The 19,057-nt window shown below is 42.9% G+C and overlaps 1 protein-coding gene across 4 annotated transcripts in view; it reads right to left on the reverse strand.

The window, feature by feature from the left end:
* RUBCNL (rubicon like autophagy enhancer) overlaps window positions 1–19,057 on the reverse strand; it is a 40,215-nt gene that overhangs the window by 20,663 nt on the left and 495 nt on the right. For 3 of the 4 annotated variants that reach the window (XM_054014545.1, XM_054014521.1, XM_054014529.1), the window contains exons 2-4: window positions 11,475–11,576; window positions 9,725–9,845; window positions 2,755–3,444 (exon numbers count right to left, since the gene is read on the reverse strand). In XM_054014545.1, coding sequence (XP_053870520.1) covers window positions 2,755–3,444; window positions 9,725–9,845; window positions 11,475–11,546 — 883 coding nt within the window. In that variant the 5' untranslated portion in view covers window positions 11,547–11,576. Of the gene's footprint in view, window positions 1–2,754; window positions 3,445–9,724; window positions 9,846–11,474; window positions 11,577–18,742; window positions 18,759–19,057 lie in introns of those variants that run through there. The other variant, XM_054014538.1, reaches the window with a different exon arrangement.

Below are 19,057 nucleotides of genomic sequence, written 5' to 3' on the forward strand. Positions count from 1 at the left end.
AATTAATTTAAGTCTTCATTAACTCCAATGGGTTTTGGAGCAGGCCTTGAGGGAATGCCCAATCCATGTTTCTGGCGCCTCGGAGACCTTCAGCAAAACAGGGTACAAAAGATTTGACATTCCTGAGATTTCTAAGGTAAAAACAGAAAAAAATCAAATTCTGAAGAGAAAAGCCTTACATTTCAAGCCTTTTTTCTAATCACAAAGAAGGGGAAGAGAGCACAAACCCCCATTCTCTCCACCTTCAGGTCTCCTTTAAGTAGAAATCAAATCAGTTACCATTTTAGTTACCTGTATTAGAGTAGCAGACAGATATCTTAACTGAGATTGGGCCCCATTGTGCTAGGCACTGTACAAACACATGAGAAGAGACAGTCCTTGCTGCAAATAGCAGCTTACTATCTAAAGGACAATACAGACAAATGATGGGAGGGGAAAAGGGCATGAAGCAACTTGCCCAAACACACACAGGAGGCCAGTGGCAGAGACAGAAAGGGACCCAGGTCTGACTCCTAGTTCAGTGCCCTGTCCACTAGACTAGGCCATGCCATCTCCCCTATTGTCACTACTTGTCCTGCACCTTCATAATAGAGAACTTTATTTTCCATTGATGACAATTTGGGACTGTACCATTCATATGACTCAACAAACAAAAACTGAAGCTTATCAGCAGCAATGTTGCTCACATTGTATTTAGAACAAGGGGCTCCTGCAAAACTCTTCTCCCTGATCCTGTTTATGTGCTCACAAAGAACATTGGGGAGTAACTGATGAGCAAATAGATTCCTATAAAACAGAAGTTCTTTATCATAACAATTCCAGGAGGCGATGCTCCAGAAGAAAGCAAACTTACTGTATGCACTTTCTTAGGAATAAATATGGTGTGGTTTTTTTTTGTTTTTTTTTTTAGGAACAAAATATGAGTATATTGCAAATACAGCACAGTGTTAAGATTTGTATCATTTGAAGGAGGTGGATGACAAATGAAGAGCTTTTGGTGCAAGTCTGAAGATAACATCCCTTTGAGGATACCTGCCTTTTGGTGAAATCTGGTCTATTCCAAAAGCAAAAAATATATATATTCTGCAGAAGGTATAAATCAACTGTGGCATAGGATGATATAGCAGTACCCACAAAGGAGATTAATTCCCATCAGAGTCAGGGAAATCACCACTCTTTCTTGCATGCAATTTGGTGTCAAAAATCATAAGGGTCTCCCAGGCAGCCGCCCCAGCACATCATTCAATCATTAGCTAAAGCAAAAAATGCCATGATTTACTTTATTTACTTTTAGCATAAGGGAAATTCTGAGATAAGATAAAGTCAGGTAGTAGTCTCTTAAGTTACATTATCTGCATTATTAGAGTTAAATGACTTATGTTCTATTAGAGATTCAATACTAAATTAGAATCATTTAGCATTCTTATAACAAGAAAATAGCAGACGCACCCACTAGCATGTGTTCAGAGTCTCACTGATTAGTTTGTCCCCAGAGAACAGCTGTTCTTAATTTGTTATTCCTGCATCTTTACTCTGTCCCATTCCAAGGCCTGGATTACACTACAAATTTAGGTTGACCCAGAGCTATGTCGCTCAAGGGTGGGAAAAATCCACACCCAAGTGGTGTAGTTAAGCCAACCTAACTCTTGGTGTAGACAGTGCTAGGTTGATGGAAGAATTCTTCCATTGATACAGCTATCACCTGTTGGGGAGGTGGATTATCTATGGCAACAGGAGAACCCCTCCCATCAGAGTAGGTAGTGTCTACACCAGGGGCAGGCAAACCTTTTGGCCTGAGGGCTGCATCCGGTTTCCAAAATTGTATGGAGGGCCAGTTAGGGGAGGCTGTGCCTCCCCAAACAGCCAGGCGTGGCCCGTTCCCACCCCCATCCGACCCCTCCTGCTTCTCGTCCCCTGACAGCCCTTCCGGGACTCCTGCCCCATCCAACCCCGCCGTTCCCTGTCCCCTGACAGCCCTTCCGGGACTCCTGCCCCATCCAACCCCCCCGTTCCCTGTCTGCCCCTGAAACCCCTGCCCCTGACTGCTCCCCGCCACCCCATCCATCCCCACCCTCCTTCCTGACTGCCCCGTCCGGGACTCCTGCCCCATCCAACCCCCCTCCCTCCATTCCCTGTCCGCCCCTGGAACCCCTGCCGCCCCATCCAACCCCCGCTCTCCTTCCTGACTGCCCCCATTCAACACCCCTGTTCCTCGCCCTCTGACCACCCCGACACCTATCCACATCCCTACCCCCTGACCCGAACTCCCCTGCCCTCTATCCAACCCCCCCTGCTCCCTGCCTGTGCTGCCTGGAGCACCAGTGGCTGGCGGTGCTACAGCCGCGCCGCCCAGACCACCAGGACAGGCAGCCGCGCCGCCTGGCTGGAGCCAGCCATGCCACTGCGCAGCACAGAGCGGGTCAGGCCCTGGCTCTGCAGCTGCACTACCCCAGGAGCTTGTAGCCCCGCCACCCAGAGCATTGCACTGGCGGCAGGGCAAGCTGAGGCTGCGGGGAGGGGCCGGAGGCTAGCCTCCCGGGGCAGGAGCTCAGGGGCCGGGCAGGAGGGTCCCGGAGGCCGGAGTTTGCCCACCTCTGGTCTACACTGTAGCATTTCAAGTGTAGACAAGTCTCAAGTGGCAGTGTTTGTGTGGTCAGTTATCACCACAATGAGACCAGTTTCATTTGGGTCTATCCCCTAGTACTACAAAAGTCTTAACAGGAAAAGGTTTGGAAGTGATTAAATGAAAGTTACCTTGCTGATCAGAGGGCACTGACTGTGAACACGGTTGGAAAACATTGCTGCCCTCATCTCTGAGCAGCATGGGTTCTGAAGTCTCAGAATTTCTAAATGCTGCTGACAGCTCATTAGCTGTTGAATCTGGAGAGATTCCTTTAAAAGCCAAAGGCTGGTCTGGTGAACTTGAAGAGTTTTTAAGATCTTTTTCTGAACACGTAATAGCAGAGTTCGCCAATGATGTGATAGTGCCTCCAGTTAATGTCACTTGGGTAAAGTAATCACATTTCAGGGGAGACACTTCCAAACGGGATGAGCTATTTAAAGCCGAAGTGATGGGGCTTCTGCCAGGATAAAATGGGCATGATGAGGAATCCAGTGAAGATTTAGAAGAACTACACTGAGTATTATCCCAAGATGCCTTATGCCTCATAAATCTAATGTCCATTTGTGTAGAAGCAACATTGTGATGTGTATAATCTGGGTCACTGTCATCATTAGAATCACCATCAGTACTCTCCTCCCAGTGTTCCATATCGCTGTCTGGATCTTCAGTTGTCTGCAATACCGTTTTCTCTGGTAGTGAAGATGGTTTAATACCAGAAGCATTTAGAACAGATGCAAGAATTTCTTTGATGGCTGCAGTACTGTCCAGGAATGATCTAAAATTTCCTGCATGCCCAATCACAGCTGGCCTTGAGTACTCATCTGTTTAGGAAAAGTAAGGGATCAAGAGGTTAGGAAGTCATCAAAAAAAGGTTCCTAGTTACAGCATGAGTAGAGAATACATTCAATGGGGAAAAAAATCCAAACGAACCCCCCAACACCACCTGGAAGGTTAGGGATCTTGTCACCTGCAACCTAGCCAAGCATGTATACTTAGTAAACATTTAAACTGTGGTTGGTTGTCCCAGTATGTTCCCATGTGTCATTGTTGGAAACTACATGTGAGCTCAAAAGAAAGAGCCTTCAGGAAATTCTGAACAGGGAAAACCACACAACCACACAACCACAACCACAACCACAACCACAACCACAACCACACACACACACTGCTCCAGTCCTTACACTATCTCCTGCATTAAGGCAAGAATGGAACATAACAGTTTAGCAAGGCAGAGGAATACAGATTACTACAAAAGGCAAAGGAGTCATATACTTTGTGTCAAAAAAGTAGTGCTAGAGTCTTCACTGGCAGGACTTAGGCGTGGTCTACACTACAGACTTATGTCGATATAACTCTGTTGCTCAGGGGTATGGAATATCCATCCCTTGGCAATGCAGTTATATTAATCTAATCCCCAGTGCAGACAGCTCTATGTCAACAGGAGGGCTTCTCCCATCGACACAGCTACTGTCTACTGCGGAGGTGGAGTACCTATGCTGATGGGAGAAGTTCTCCCACTACAGCCACTGCAGCACTATAAGTGTAGACAAGCAGGCAAGAAAGATTCCCACTAAACAAAGAGGGTAATGAAAGGTGTACTATTTATAATTTAAACTTTATTTATATCCTTTACAGTTGCAAACGTCATTTTTACGAAGACTCTTACTGAGTCTGTAAATAGATGGAAACAAGCACCAAGTTGAGATCTTTATAAGGAATTATTTTTGAAGCATAAAATATGACAGAATCCACTTAAAAAAAAAAGCAGCAATGGATACCTACAGAATGCTTTTACAAGAACCTTCACATTTTTTATTTGCTTTCTTTCATAGAAAAAATTACCATTCTTGAAGCATTTCCCCACTCACTGATACTCCTGCTGGATCAGGACCCTAGCTGGTGGGGACAGAAAGCAAGGGCATATGGCGCTTTCACTGCAGGCTGCCTTCGCACTCACTCATACTCCTGCTGGATCCAGAGGAGATACCAACTGAAAGTATGGGCCCAATACTGGCTCAGCCAGCTTAGAACAGGTTAAAGAATACACTGCTTGGCCTACACTAAGTTATGCGTACCTTTCAATCCCAGACAAGACAAGGGCAAAATGACCATGAATCCATTATTCAGAATGGCAGCAGCATTTTGTCTGGACTCTCAACAAACAACTGTAACACACAGAGTTCCCTGGAAGGAATCAAAAGCTCTATGTTCTACAATTTCACAATTTTAAGTGAATTACTGCAAAGTTGGAGACCAACAGAACAGGTAAGAAATTGGTTAAGATTTTTAAAAACAGGTCTGACATCATGAATATGATGTACTAGTATGCACTGCAATCAGTAACTTCAAATTATGGAATTGTAGAACCAGACATTTCTTCATCAAGAAATTTAGGAAAAACTTACCATCAGTCATGAAATGAAGGGCCTTGTCATGTGGTTGATGTTACAAGATAAGTTATCAGACCTCACATGACAAAGAAATGGGCATGTGTATCATTGACGGCAGATAAGTCTGAGAATAGGTGCAAACAACAAGATTCATATCCAGAGCAAAGGGCGATTTATTAGGACCAGAGGGAATGCCAAGAACCACAAGCGGAACAAAGTGGCAAGTCTGGGAGACCTTTGTCCAGGAGTTGTCTCCTTGGATATTGTCAGGAAATGAATCTCAACTAAAAACAACTGGCAACAAATCTCACTAAGGCCCACTCAACTGGGAGCCAGTTTGTGCTGGAATTGTTTGTTAGATAAGAGAGTTCACTAATTTAGGGACTCAAAGAAAAACCCCAGCCACTTTGCTCAGCCTAGCAGCCTCAATATTGTAAAAGCATGTCTCAAAAAGAGAAATCTAAGGTGCATCTGAAAAACTGCTAAACATTAATGAACTGATCCCACTGCTCGTGGAAATCACGTTGCTAGTGATTTGTTACTTAAGCAGCATAGACTCAAAGCTAAAAGACTTTCAGAAACCCAAAAAAGGGGCAGTACAGTAGAACCTCAGAGTTACAAACACCAGAGTTACGAACTGACCAGTTAACCACTCACCTCATTTGGAACCGGAAGTACACAATCTGGCAGCGGCAGAGAGACACACACACAAAAAAAAAGCAAATACAGTACAGTACTGTGTTAAACGTAAACTACTAAAAAAATAAAGGGAAAGCAGCATTTTTCTTCTGCATAGTAAAGTTTAAAAGCTGTATTAAGTCAATGTTCACTTGTAAACTTTTGAAAGAACAACCATAGCATTTTGTTCAGAGTTGCAAACATTTCAGAGTTATGAACAGCCTCCATTCCCGAGATGTTCAGAACGCTGAGGTTCTACTGTACTTTGATTTGTTTTCCGGGGGGCGGGGAATAGGGGAAAGTAGTTTGATAACTTTAATAGGTTGCATTTGCATGTCTCCCTCCCCAAATGCACATCATCCTTCATATAAGACAAAACATTCAAAACACAGCCTCTCCTCTACTTTTGACTCTTGCCAGTCTTTCCAATCGCAAGTTCTGCCTGCCAACCCCCAGCCCTGGGTGCAGGCTCTGGGCTGAAGGACAGCGCTTACCTCGGGCAGCACGGCTCCCAAAGCGACTGGCACACACACCCCTCTGGCACCGGCTCTTAACCACAGGCGCTGCCCCGCAGCTCCCATTGGCCGCAGTTCCCGGCTGCTCTGTAGTCAGCGTTCAGGGTGCTCTGTAGTCAGCGCGCGGAGACACACACACACACACCCCCCAAGGGCCACAGGGACATGCTGGCTGCCTCTGGGAGTGAAGCGGCGTGGAGGGAGGGAGGCAGAGTGGGCAGGGAGCCGCCTTAGCTCTGCTGCTGGCATGTCTCTGTGCACCCCTTGGGGAAAAGGGGGCAGCGCGTCTCCGTGCTCTGCCCAGGACAGGGGCAGCGCATGGAGCTGCCTCCGCCCCCCCGCCAGGGGTGCGCAGAGATGTGCTTCCAGGGGCGGCGTGGGGCCACCGGCCACAGCATGCAGGCAGCCTTCCTGCCTGAGCCCTGCTGCATCGCCGGCCGGTACTCAGGGGCAGGTTGTCAGATATTTGTCTTGCATTTTGGGGGCCCCATGCCACTGCACGGTTTGTTTCATGGTAAATCCACTCCTGGTCAGTAGCCTTCAAGATAGCCAGCCATGTTGTTCTTGAAACATTTTCCTCATTTGGCTTCCATGACTCCATCTTTTCCTTTTACTTCTCTAATCACTCTTTCAATGTGTCCTTTGGAGGATCTGCCTCATCCTCCCTTCCAACTTTCCACTGGAGTTCCACAGGGTCCTGTCCTTAGTCCCTTTCTGTTCTCCTTTATCTCTGGGTCATCTCATCTGCCAACATGAATTCAACTATCATCTTGATGTTAGTGACTCACAGCTCAACCTCAATCCACACCTGCCTCCTTCTATCCAAACTAAAATCTCAGGCTGTCTCTCCGACATCTCCTCATGGATGTCTAACAGTCAGCTGAAGCTCAACATGGCTAAAAGAGAGTTCTTAATTGTCTCACTCCCACCCCCAACCACCCTCTCACACTTTCTTGATTGCTATGAACAACACCATCATTCCACCTGTCATTTAGGCCTGGTTATCATCGGTGACTTGGACTTCTCTCTAGGTCCTCACATCCAGGCTATGTCTAAATTGTTCAGATTTTTCTGTGTAATATCTCTTAAAATAAGGTTTTTCCTATCCATCCATACAGCTAAAATTTTCATCCCAGCTCTTATCATCTCACGCCTCAATTACTGCAACATTCTTCTCTCTGTCCTTCAGAAATGCAACCTTGCCCCACTCATATCTATTCAGAATGCTGCCACAAAGATCATTCTCCTAAACGGTCGCTTTGACCATATTATCCCTCCACTGGCACCTCCCTCTCCCCTGCAGGCATGAACTGCTTGTCTTCATTTTCAAGGCCCTTCGCGGTCTACACTTCCTCCTACCTATCATCTCTCATTTACTATTGACATAAAATCATAGAACTGGAAGGGACCTCGAGAAGTCATCTAGTCCAGTCCCCTGCACCCATGGCAGGACTAAATATTAGCTAGACCATCCCGGACAGGTGTTTGTCCAACCTGCTCTTAAAAATCTCCAATGATGGAGATTCCACAACCTCCCTAGACAATTTATTCCAGTGCTTAACCACCCTGACAGTTAGGAAGTTTTTCCTAATGTCCAATCTAAACCTCCCTTGCTGCAATTTAAGCCCATTGCTTCTTGTCCTATCCTTAGAGGGTAAGGATAACATTTTTTCTCCCTCCTGGTAACAACCTTTTATGTACTTGAAAACTGTTATGTCCCCTCTCAGTCTTCTCTTTTCCAAACTAAACAAACACAACTTTTTCAATGTTCCCTCATATGTAGGTCAAATTTTCATAGACTTTTAATCATTTTTATTGCTCTTCTCTGGACTTTCTCCAATTTGTCTACATCTTTCCTGAAATGTGACACCCAGAATTGGATACAATACTACGGTTGAGCCCTAATCAGCGTGGAGTAGAACAGAATTATTTCTCATGTCTTGCTTGTAATACTCCTGTTAATACGTCCCAGAATGATGTTAGCTTTTTTTGCAACAGTGTTATACTGTTGACTCATATTTACCTTGTGATCCACTAAGACCCCCAGATCCCTTTCTGCAGTACTCCTTTTTAGGCAGTCATTTCCCATTTTGCAGTATCATCTGCAACTGATTGGTCCTTCCTAAATGGAGTACTTTGCATTTGTCCTTATTGAATTTCATCCTATTTACTTCAGACCATTTCTCCAGTTCGTCCAGATCATTTTGATTTTTAATCCTATCCTCCAAAGCACTTGCAACCCCTCCCAGCTTAGTATCATCTGCAAACTTTATAAGTGTACTCTGTATGCCATTATCAAAATCATTAATGAAGATATTGAACAGAACCAGACCGAGAACTGATCCCTGCGGGGCCCCACTTGTTATGCCCCTCCAGCATGACTGTGAACCACTGATAACTATTCTCTGGGGACGATTTTCCAACCATATTGATTCCTGCATCCAATCGGCCCGTAATATCAGCTTCTATAATCCACTTGTTAAAGTTTCAAACAAGAACTTTTGTGCTTTCCCCCATGCTGCTGCTCATGCTCGGGAGGAGCTCCCCATAAACATGTGCAAAGCTACCACCTTAAAACTCTTAGCCAGGAAGCCTACAAAAAAAAACAGTTAGGTCACTGGTACCATTACCTATTACACTGACCAATGTTGTCTCATTGTTTCTTTCTACTCCCAGATGTTTCTTGTCTTATACTTAGATTGTAAACTCTTTGGGTAAGGACTGTCTTTTCATTCTGTGTTTTTACAGTGCCTGGTACAATGGAGTCCTGCCCATAAGTAGGACTCCTAGGCACTAAAGTAATAATGACAAAGATTATTTTGCCTTCTGAGGCTTTCAATGTTCTCTACTGATTTCTCCAGCTTTCTATCCACATCATTTAAAGCAAAGCTTAAGTGAACAATGGAAGGGACTGTCCAAGTAGAAGTAATGTGATTGTTGCCTCAAAATTGAGTGTTTCCAATGGTTGGGTTTTATTCTGTGTCAGCACTGGCTAAAATCCTAGACTGGCTAAACCACCATCATAAACTTTCATCTTTACTCTGGGCTCCTATGTTGCCAACATCAGAAATGTTACTTTAAGCTCAAATTTTGAAATTACAACTAATATATTCCTACTAAAGGCTTCATCTTGCAAATTGTATTCAAGCTAGTAGCCTGTTGAAGTCAACAACATTATTATTATTTGCACAAGTAAGGGCAAAGTCTTTATTTTCAAATACTATTCAGATTATTAATGGGAAGAAGCATTCATTTTAGCTTTTGAGTACTCAGATTGCTGTTCTGACCAGAAAGGATGGCAGTTCTTCTCAAGGCAAGGAAGTGAGGCAGAGTGAAGGAGGCACTTTTGTACTGACTCATCTCAACAGCCAACAAATAAGTTTTCAATGTCAGTCAGTTAGCTCTTGGTAATTAAAGGACTATACAAATCTCTACCATTTCTATTAACAGGCTGACTATCATGCCATGCAATCAACAATTAAGACTATAAATTAGAAAATAGATTATAAAAGTCATACCTGAGAGATCTGAAATTTGAGGTGTCTGAGCAAGACAGCTAATCCTTGCTGGAGCAAACACTGTAGCATTCGATGAATACACTAACTCGGAGACAGTTACCTTATTGCTTTGTTTGGTCAACTAAGACAAAAAAACAAAACAAATAAAAAAAGACAATCGGATTATGGAGTTCTCTCAGGAGAACACTGCACAATGTTTTATTAAGCACTGCAGAGAAAGTCAGAGTTTAGTCAAACCTGTATTACAAAAATGCTCTAATCTCTCACTGTAATATTGTTGCATTTCCATTGTTTAGGTCACAACAACATAACAGTTCAGTACTGGCAACAAAAAGTGATATGCTTCACAAATGTAATGGCCAATACAACTATTTTATTTTTAGTTATTTTTGAGAAAACAAAGTTACTAAAATACCTTGGGGGGGGGGGGGGAAGCAAAATATCTAAGGGGAAGAGTAAGAAATCCTGTTTTCTTAGGTCCCAATCCTGCTGACACTTATGCACATCCTAATTCTACTACCATGAATATTATTTATTTCAATGTAACTACTTGTGGTAAAGTTAAGCATGTGCCATTTACAGGAATAGGTCCTTAGTTTGTGTTGAATTAAGATGTTTAAACACACTGACATAACACTGAAAGTGTTAAGAAAAGAAAAAGGAACTGTAATTCTTGTAAACTAATAGTTGGAAGGGAGAAGCTGCTTAGATATGTACTGTTTTTAAACTACACAAGCTGCACAAGAGCCTGACAGCAGACAACAGTCCCGTTAGTTTAAAGATCAGAGCAAAGCTCCTTTGGAATCTGGGAAGGAATAGGTATCCAAATCAAAACTGAAGTATTTCCATTTTAGCTGGAGAATAGTTACTGGGGACAACCATAGATTATTTTATGCTTGACATATTTAGAATTCAATAACCTAAAAGGTTAGGAAAATATTCTGTTAAACATCAGATTTGCTTTAGACCCTTTTTCACAAGATGTCAGGTTTTTAAAAACCTGACATTTCCAAACTTGTCATATTTAATATATACACACACACACACACACACACTATAAACTAGCACTACCAAGACCAACATTTCTTATAGGAACATAAATATTTAGCAACCAGTTCGTTTGATTAAAACTTATTTTTGAGTACTCATTATTAATCAGTAAAGAAGTGCTGCCTTTTAGGACACTAATGCCCTAATTATCACACAAGTCAACACCACACCTTACCACAAGTATTCTACAACTATAACATTTACACTGAATATATTTTTACTCTAAGACGCTGCCTGTTAGATCTTATCAGAAGCAGTTACTAGTCTCAGAATGTAGATAAGAGATTTTAATTACTTTCAAAACAACTCCATATTAAATGAGATAATATTTCAGGTTTTGGAAAAAGCTTGAAAAGGGAAACTCTCTTAGATATGTTTAATTATCAAACAAATATTTTAGTTAGATACAATTTTACTGTAAAGTCATAAATGAGTTATCTGAAGTCAATGTCCAAACCTAACAGAGGTATACAATGCACTGTTGTAATCAAAACTAACTAATCACAACCAATTTTAGTTTTTCATAAAATAAATAATACATTTGGTTTTCAATTTGTGTTGGGCTAAAGTCCAAGTTCATCATGAAACCAACAGCAGTTTAAGGATATAGCATCTACTGCACCTAAATTAAACGAAAAGCGATAACATAAGATGATTTCCAGTTAATAAAAAAAAAGGAACCAAGAACATCTTGCTTTACCTCTTGAGCACTTAACTGTCTGAAGGCCTGTGTTCTATCGTACCTCGTTAGGGATCCTGTGTGGAGAGACATGATGGAAAAATCTTCATTTTTTTAAATTACCTGGAAGCAATTGAGAAAAGGTGATAACAATTACTAAATTAATCATGCTTTCATTTTGTTTTGCAGTCTTTAATTCAGACAAGCTTTAACAGTACATAAAGCTTTAACTGTTGTGCAGTTTCTAACCTTCCCATTTACTACCAAGCACAATTTAGAACCTGCCTGGGCTAAGAGATAGAAAAAAACGTATTGGAACTGCCAGTCTCTTTCCTTCTAACGTCTATTATTCTGGAAACAACTGTTTGTTGTGTATTTCAACTCTTGCTTTTTTGCCCAGGATATCTGTAAATAAGATTTTGTGCTTCTTTAAGATTTAGCAGTTTTAGCTATCTTTTCCCCATCTGCACTCACAGTATTCATACATAATATAAACTGCAGTTCAGAACAGATATACCATGCAATTGTTAATATACTGTCCACCAAACTACAGTAGCATTCCCAGCTAGTACCAGGACTGGATTAAGGAATAGGCATTACAGGGCCCTGTCTCTTAGAGTCACATGAAGAGATCAGTCCCCATTTTCACATCAGAAAAATGTTTCTAGTCCTCCTGATAGCAAAGAAAAGCTTGAAAATGTGACCTGGTTAATTAATGCCTGCAAACAGCTAAAACAATAGCTCCAAGTGGTCTGAATAGCCCCCCTCATCTTAATTCTGAAACCTACTTCCATACCCATGTGGAATGTGCCCAAGGTGCTAGATTGCCTTAATTCAGCCTTGTTTGCTATCACATGTGGACAGCATCGATGTTACAACAGTGGAAAATTTTGAGGGAAAAAAAAAATCTATTGTGGACAAAGCCTTAGGGCACTATTGTGTCATATCTATTGAACTTGGAACACCCTAGTACAACCAATGAGGCTCTGTTTAAAAAAATAAGTCTGTGGCATGATAACAATCTTTTTTAAAAAAAAAACAACTTTATATTATATATACATATATATGGCTAGGAAGGATTAGATTTTTGTTAGTAAATGTCGATTTTACAGTGTACACACAAACTGACAAAATTATTTCCATCAATGATAATCAAAATTTACAGATAGGCAAAATAAGAAAAATGCTGCTTGAGAATTTATTAGAGTTTTATTTAAGAATATTTACTTTGTATATCTTGACAAGATGTCCACAATTTGTGTTTTAATGGTTACAAAGCTTTAACTTTTTGAATCTCAATGTCTACTCTCAGGAAATAATTATTGTCTGATTCCTCACCAATTTCCCACAACTGTGGGAATGTAAAATCAATAAAAACAAATGCTTAAAAGTAAACATCAATATTATCCATCTAAAAAATAAAAATCAAATTCTGCCACCCACATATGTATTCCATAGTATTACGTAGCCCTTTAAGTGAACCTGACCAATCCTACAAGAATCCATTAGATGATAGATCATGTTCCAATAAAAATGTTTTAAATAAATTATTAGAGAGACAAAGTAGGTGAGGTAGTATCTTTTATTGTATCAACATCTGTTGGAGAGAGAGACAAACTTTCAGGCTTACAGAAGTCTTCTTCAGGTCTGGGAAAGAAGACCTGAAGAAGAGCTTTGTGTAGGTTCAAAAGCTTGTTTATTTTATAGTTAAACAGGATAATATAATCTTTATTTTACATACAATAGAATACAAAGTAAGAATATTGAAAGTCTTAGAAACACTGATGAAGATTGAATTAAACCAGATCAACTGTTACCGAAGTCCAACTCTATGCTCCAGTATTTATTAATATTTGTACAGTACCACAGATGTGTGCTGTCTTTTACAAATAAATTCAAACAGTTTCAAGACTTGAGATTACCAATCTAGGACCATGATGCTTATTATAAATGCATAACTTTACCCACCGGCTTCAAATAACTATTCAAATATATATAATTAAATGTGCATAAGTATTTGCAGGATCAGGGCCCTAAAAAAGCTAACTTAAGAAAATGCTGTTGCAGAAATATCCTCTGATATATGTGCAAGTATCTTCTGATAAGGATCACTGTTCATCTTTATAAAGCAGATTAGGCCAGGTTCAGCCCTGGTATAAAGCAGGTGCTACTTCAGTAGTCACACCTGCTTACACAGCAGCATGTATAGTCCAATGTTTGTTCATGCAAATAATGAGCCTACTATAGATGTGTATGAAACATTTATAATAAAATGGAAAAATACTCAAATAAGGAATTCTTAAATATCATTATGTATGTGAAAATTTACTCGGGGCCCAATTCCACCACGTGTCTCATGCTGAATACTTTACTTCTATGAGCAGTCAAATTAAGTCAACAGGACTACTTGTCAAAGGAAGGTACTATTCATGAATAAGAGTAGCAGAATTGGGCCCTTACTTTTTTTGTGAATTCCTTTCACTAAAAACTGACCACCACATTAAATAAATATATATATTATCACATAGAACAAGATCCATTTTGAAGTGAAGGCAGCTTTGCAGTGGACATGCTTTCAATGTGAAAATAGCCATTTTACTGAATTTCATGTGGGTAGGGGGGTGGAGAAACTGACTAAAAAGAAAGTGAATATTTTTTCTTACACTTTCAGTTATCTAAAGAAGTTTTCTCCATATCTGTTTGTAAATGTAATATTTGGGATTTTTTTTCCAGGTTTTCCCATGAACCTTCCCATTCATGCTGCACTCATCACCATGGAATCTGAGCACCTAAAATGAGGATGAGACAGCAGCTCTTTAAGCATAATTTTGGAAGAGGCTTATTTTTTTCTTCTGTTAAACATTTTAGTTATAACACAGGGGTCAGCAACATTTGGCACGCGGCTCGCCAGGGTAAGCACCCTGGCGGGCCGGGCCAGTTTTATTTACCTGCTGACGCGGCAGGTTCGGCCGATCGCGGCCCCCACTGGCGGCGGTTCGCCGTCCCGGGCCAATGGGGTCGGCGGGAAGCGGCGCAGGTGAGCGATGTGCTGGCCGCGGCTTCCCGCCGCCCTCATTGGCCCAGGACGGCAAACCACGGCCAGTGGGGGCCGCGATCGGCCGAACCTGCCGCGTCAGCAGGTAAATAAAACTGGTCCGGCCCGCCAGGGTGCTTACCCTGGCGAGCCATGTCCCAAACGTTGCCGACCCCTGTTATAACATATTGATCAAAGTAATTGCTGAAACATTACTCACAACTGATTTAACCAGCATATCAAATTTACCAGAAACACATACTAGGCAGAGGCTGATATGAAAGATGAGGGAACCCCACGTACAAGGAGCAGAAGCAATGCCCTGGAGAAACCCTACCCAATATTTGCCTTGGTGGTTCTGAGATTCTCTCAGGAAAAGGACCCCATTTTTTGTATCCACCTTTAGCTAACAGATGAATGAAGCTTGAAATCCCAGCTCTTGGAAGTAAACAGGTTTCTCATCCTCTACTTCCCACAGGGTCCCATCTGACAGGGCCATCTTGAGGAAGAATTTCTGGACAAGTATACCAGAAAACCAGTGATATAGCTGAGACCAGGGCCGGCTCTAGGCACCAGCAAAACAAGCTGGTGCTTGGGGCGGCACATTTTTAGGGGCGGCATGGCCGGCGCCAGAATGCTGCCCCTAAAAATGTGCCCCGGCCGCCCTAGCTCACCTCCGCTGCGGCTGCCACGGCGCGCGAAACAGCTGATTCGCGCGCCGCTATTCACCCTCCCTCCCAGGCTCTCAAACCTAGGAGGGAGGGGGAGCAGCGGCACGCAAATCAGCTGTTTTGCGAACTGCGGCGGCTCGGGGTCTCCCCCTCCCTCCCAGGCTCTCAAACCTGGGAGGGAGGGGGAGATCCCAAGCGGCCGTTTTGTGCGCCGCTGCTCCCCCTCCCTCCCTCCCTCCTAGGCTTGAGAGCCTGGGGGGAGGAGGCAGGGCTGGGGATTTGGGGAAGGGGCGGAGTTGAAGCGGGGCCGGGGGTGGGGTAATTAAATAAGGGGGGGGGGGCGGCCAAAATTGTTTTTGCTCTGGGCGGCAAAAATCCTAGAGCCGGTCCTGGCTGAGACATATCAATGATATGTTCATCCTCTGTACAGACGACCTAAACTCACTCAGATTTCCACTACAACTTCAACATCCACCACCCATCTATCAAACTCTCTCTAGAACACTCCCAAACCATCATCAACTTCCTGGACACCACAATCAGCTTCAGCAATAGAACCCTACAGACTATATACAAGAAGCTCACAGATATCTACACTTATCTTCACAGATCCAGTAACCACCCAAACACACCAAGAAATCTTATCTACAGACAGACACTCAGATACCACAGAATATGTTTTGAGGAGAATCTCTGGGACACAACCTAAACACACTTAAAACTGAATTCACCAAATAAGGACACTCGACTAGAGAAGTAGATCACATCGTGGAACAGGCCATCCAATACCCCAGAGAGAACCTTCTTCAATACAAGGGGTGTGGGATCGGAGGCTTTTTTCCCCTAGTTGTCACCTACCACACTGGGATCCGTATGAGGTATCATTAAACAATTACAACCCATACTCGACGGGAACTACATCCTGAAAGAAATCTTTCCTGAACCCTCTCTTTTTTGCCTTCAAACAACCCCCCCAGTTTCATCATCAAGAGCAAGCTCTCTACAGACACAGACTCACCAACTCAAAGTGGCACCAGACCCTGGCATAACAACAGATGCAAAACCTGCAGCCATATCTCCACTGCTATAATGATCATTACCACACACAATACATCTTTCAAGATCCACGGGTCCTACACAGGCCTATCACAATATGTGGTATACTTCATCCAGTGCTCTAAATGCCCCAATAACTACTATTGGATGAAGCCAGACAATCACTATCCTGTTGAATGAATTCACACAGAAAAAATGATGAAAGACAAAAACACCATATTACCCGTGGAAAAACACTTTTCACAAAACGACCACTCCATATCTGATCTGTCAGTCCACATCCCCTGCACAATACACCTCTACCTCGATATAATGCTGTCCTCGGGAGCCAAAAAATCTTACCACCTTATAGGTGAAACCGTGTTATATTGAACTTGCTTCGATCCACCAGAGTGTGCAGCTCTGCCCTCCTGGTGTACTGCTTTAACACGTTATATCCGAATTCGTGTTATACCAGGTCGCGTTATATTGAGGTAGCGGCGTACCTTCAAAAACGAGCCTGGGAAATTAAATTCATAACTCCGCTACACACTAAAAATCAGTTTTAATAAAGATACTAGATTTGTGTCTCATTACAACGTTCTGTAAACCACCAGCCCCTCTTTTTTGTCCTATGACTGCCAGGATGTAAATGGGCCATTTCACCTTGAATGGTCCCTTAGAATATGCGTTAACTATTTATGCTAAATAAACTTTGTGTTTAGCTGTGACACTCAGTACCTTTCCCAGACCTGAACAGAAGTTGGTCCAATAAAAGATATTACCTCACCCACCTTGTGTCTCAGAGAAAAAGGAGGGTGTGTTTTTTTCAATCCTGTTAGTTTAACTCAATTGGAAGCCCTCTTAACCCTGGTTAAGATGTAAGCTAACGTGTGGAAGCAGTGTTAGCTTCTATATTCTAGCCTAGACCTTCCCTCCCCCGCACCACACACACACACACCTTTTGGCAACAAGAGGGCAGCTAAGAGGGCATCAAGCATGTTAGTGGTGCAACTTAACTAGTAACAAAGAGGGCTTTTCAATTACGTTAAGCAAACTTGAGTGAAAATGCACCTTTTTGCCTGTCCAAACAGGGCTTTAGAGAGTATAGTTCCAACTGCTTGTACCTCACCCTTATTTTCCTGTGAATAAATGCAGGCTTTGTCTATGCTAGGGAAAATGTGGTTATCTCAACCAGCTAATACATTTTAAAACTACAACTGCCTTGTCTACACTAGGACTTTTTAACATGTGTTAACTACTAGCATGTATTAAACACATCCTTTTTTGTAGTGTGGATACACCCTCAGAGCTTGACTCTGCTACACTTCATAATTTTCCCAAGCAGCAGCAGAGTGAGACTGATGTGATTCTTGATGGTTTCACTACTGTCAAAAGATTCTGAGCAGCAGCACTTAAAGCTGACTAAATTAGGCCAGTTTGTCTTTGCTGTCCTTAGGAAAGCAACAGCCAACAGTAGGACTGGAAATGTCCGCAGACTTAGGAAGACAGCCCCATACCCATTCACATTTTTTGCAACCAAAAAGGCAAAAATAAAATTTAAAAAATGGGGCAGGGGGCTTAAATTCTTCAGAAATTGACAGCTCAAGCCCACAAACGCACTTGACTGGTAAAGTTTCCTACTTGCCACTTGTATTTTTTTCCCCGAGCATTGAGTTAACATGAACTGATTCTAGAGATATGGAATATTGAGTAGGCCTATTATGCCCCCAGAGAAAGCCACTAACTTTGCATAAAATAGAGTAAGTTAGGGGGAAAGCCACATAAAAGCATTAAATAAATTCCTGTGTATCTTACTGCCAAAAGATATTCAAACTCTAAACAGCCAAAAACATGTGGTTTCCTGCAAGAAAGTTATAAAAATACTTACATGCTAAAGTAAAAAATAAATAAATTACAGAGAAAACTAATTTAAATTTTACCCTTAGTGTTCCTGTAACACTTCTGATTCAGTTAACACGAATACTGTTTGCAGTCAGAGCTACCTCAGGTATATCCTTTGGGAGTCTGGTTGGTGGGGTTTTTTTTGTTTGTTTGTTTGTTTTTTAATAAGAACAGGTTTAGTCTCACACAAGTATTGCATGTTTCTTATGACCGATTCTCCTAGCATCCACTCCTGACTACTTATTAGCTGATGCAATCTATTCACAAGTATACCAGGGGAGTCACTCTGTGCAACATCTGAATGACAATCTGGCTGTGACTGTTTATCTTAAGCCCTCCGTTATCCAGCCCCCCCTACAGAAAGAGCCCCGGCCCTGGTTCAGGTCAGAACAGGCTTTGATCAGTACAGGCAATAGGAAATCGAGGGCTTGGGGAAAGCACCAGGTTAGGCTGACAAGGACAGAAAGAGGCTTGGAAGCCAGAGCTGCCCTTGATGTTTCCAGTCCCAGCCATGGCCTGCACTACTCGGGATGGGGCCGAAGGAGCGATTCAGCGCCGCCGCCCCCCAATAGTCACTGTTTTCGCTCTTCGCAATAGGGAATGCGGCTGGATCATTTCGAAACCTAACCCTAGGAGCAGCCCACCTCTTCCCGGCTCCCTCCGTGCGCACCAGCAGCAGCCCGGGGAACTGTAGCTGCAGGGCCGGTGTCCTCATGCCACAGGCTCTATGCAGCGCTCGCCACACCTCTGTGCGGCCACATGGTGCCCACTCACAACCCGCATCTCCACCCCCACAGCGCAGTAATAATCAGCGCCCCCTCCACCTGCCTCCCCAGCAACCAGCGCCCCCCCAGCAACCAGCGCCCCCTCCACCTGTCCCCTCCAGCAACCAGCGTCCCCTCCACCTGCCTCCCCAGCAACCAGCGCCCCCCCAGCAACCAGCGCCCCCTCCACCTGTC

Source organism: Malaclemys terrapin, chromosome 1, assembly GCF_027887155.1.
Source record: "Malaclemys terrapin pileata isolate rMalTer1 chromosome 1, rMalTer1.hap1, whole genome shotgun sequence".
Lineage (NCBI taxonomy): Eukaryota > Metazoa > Chordata > Testudines > Emydidae > Malaclemys > Malaclemys terrapin.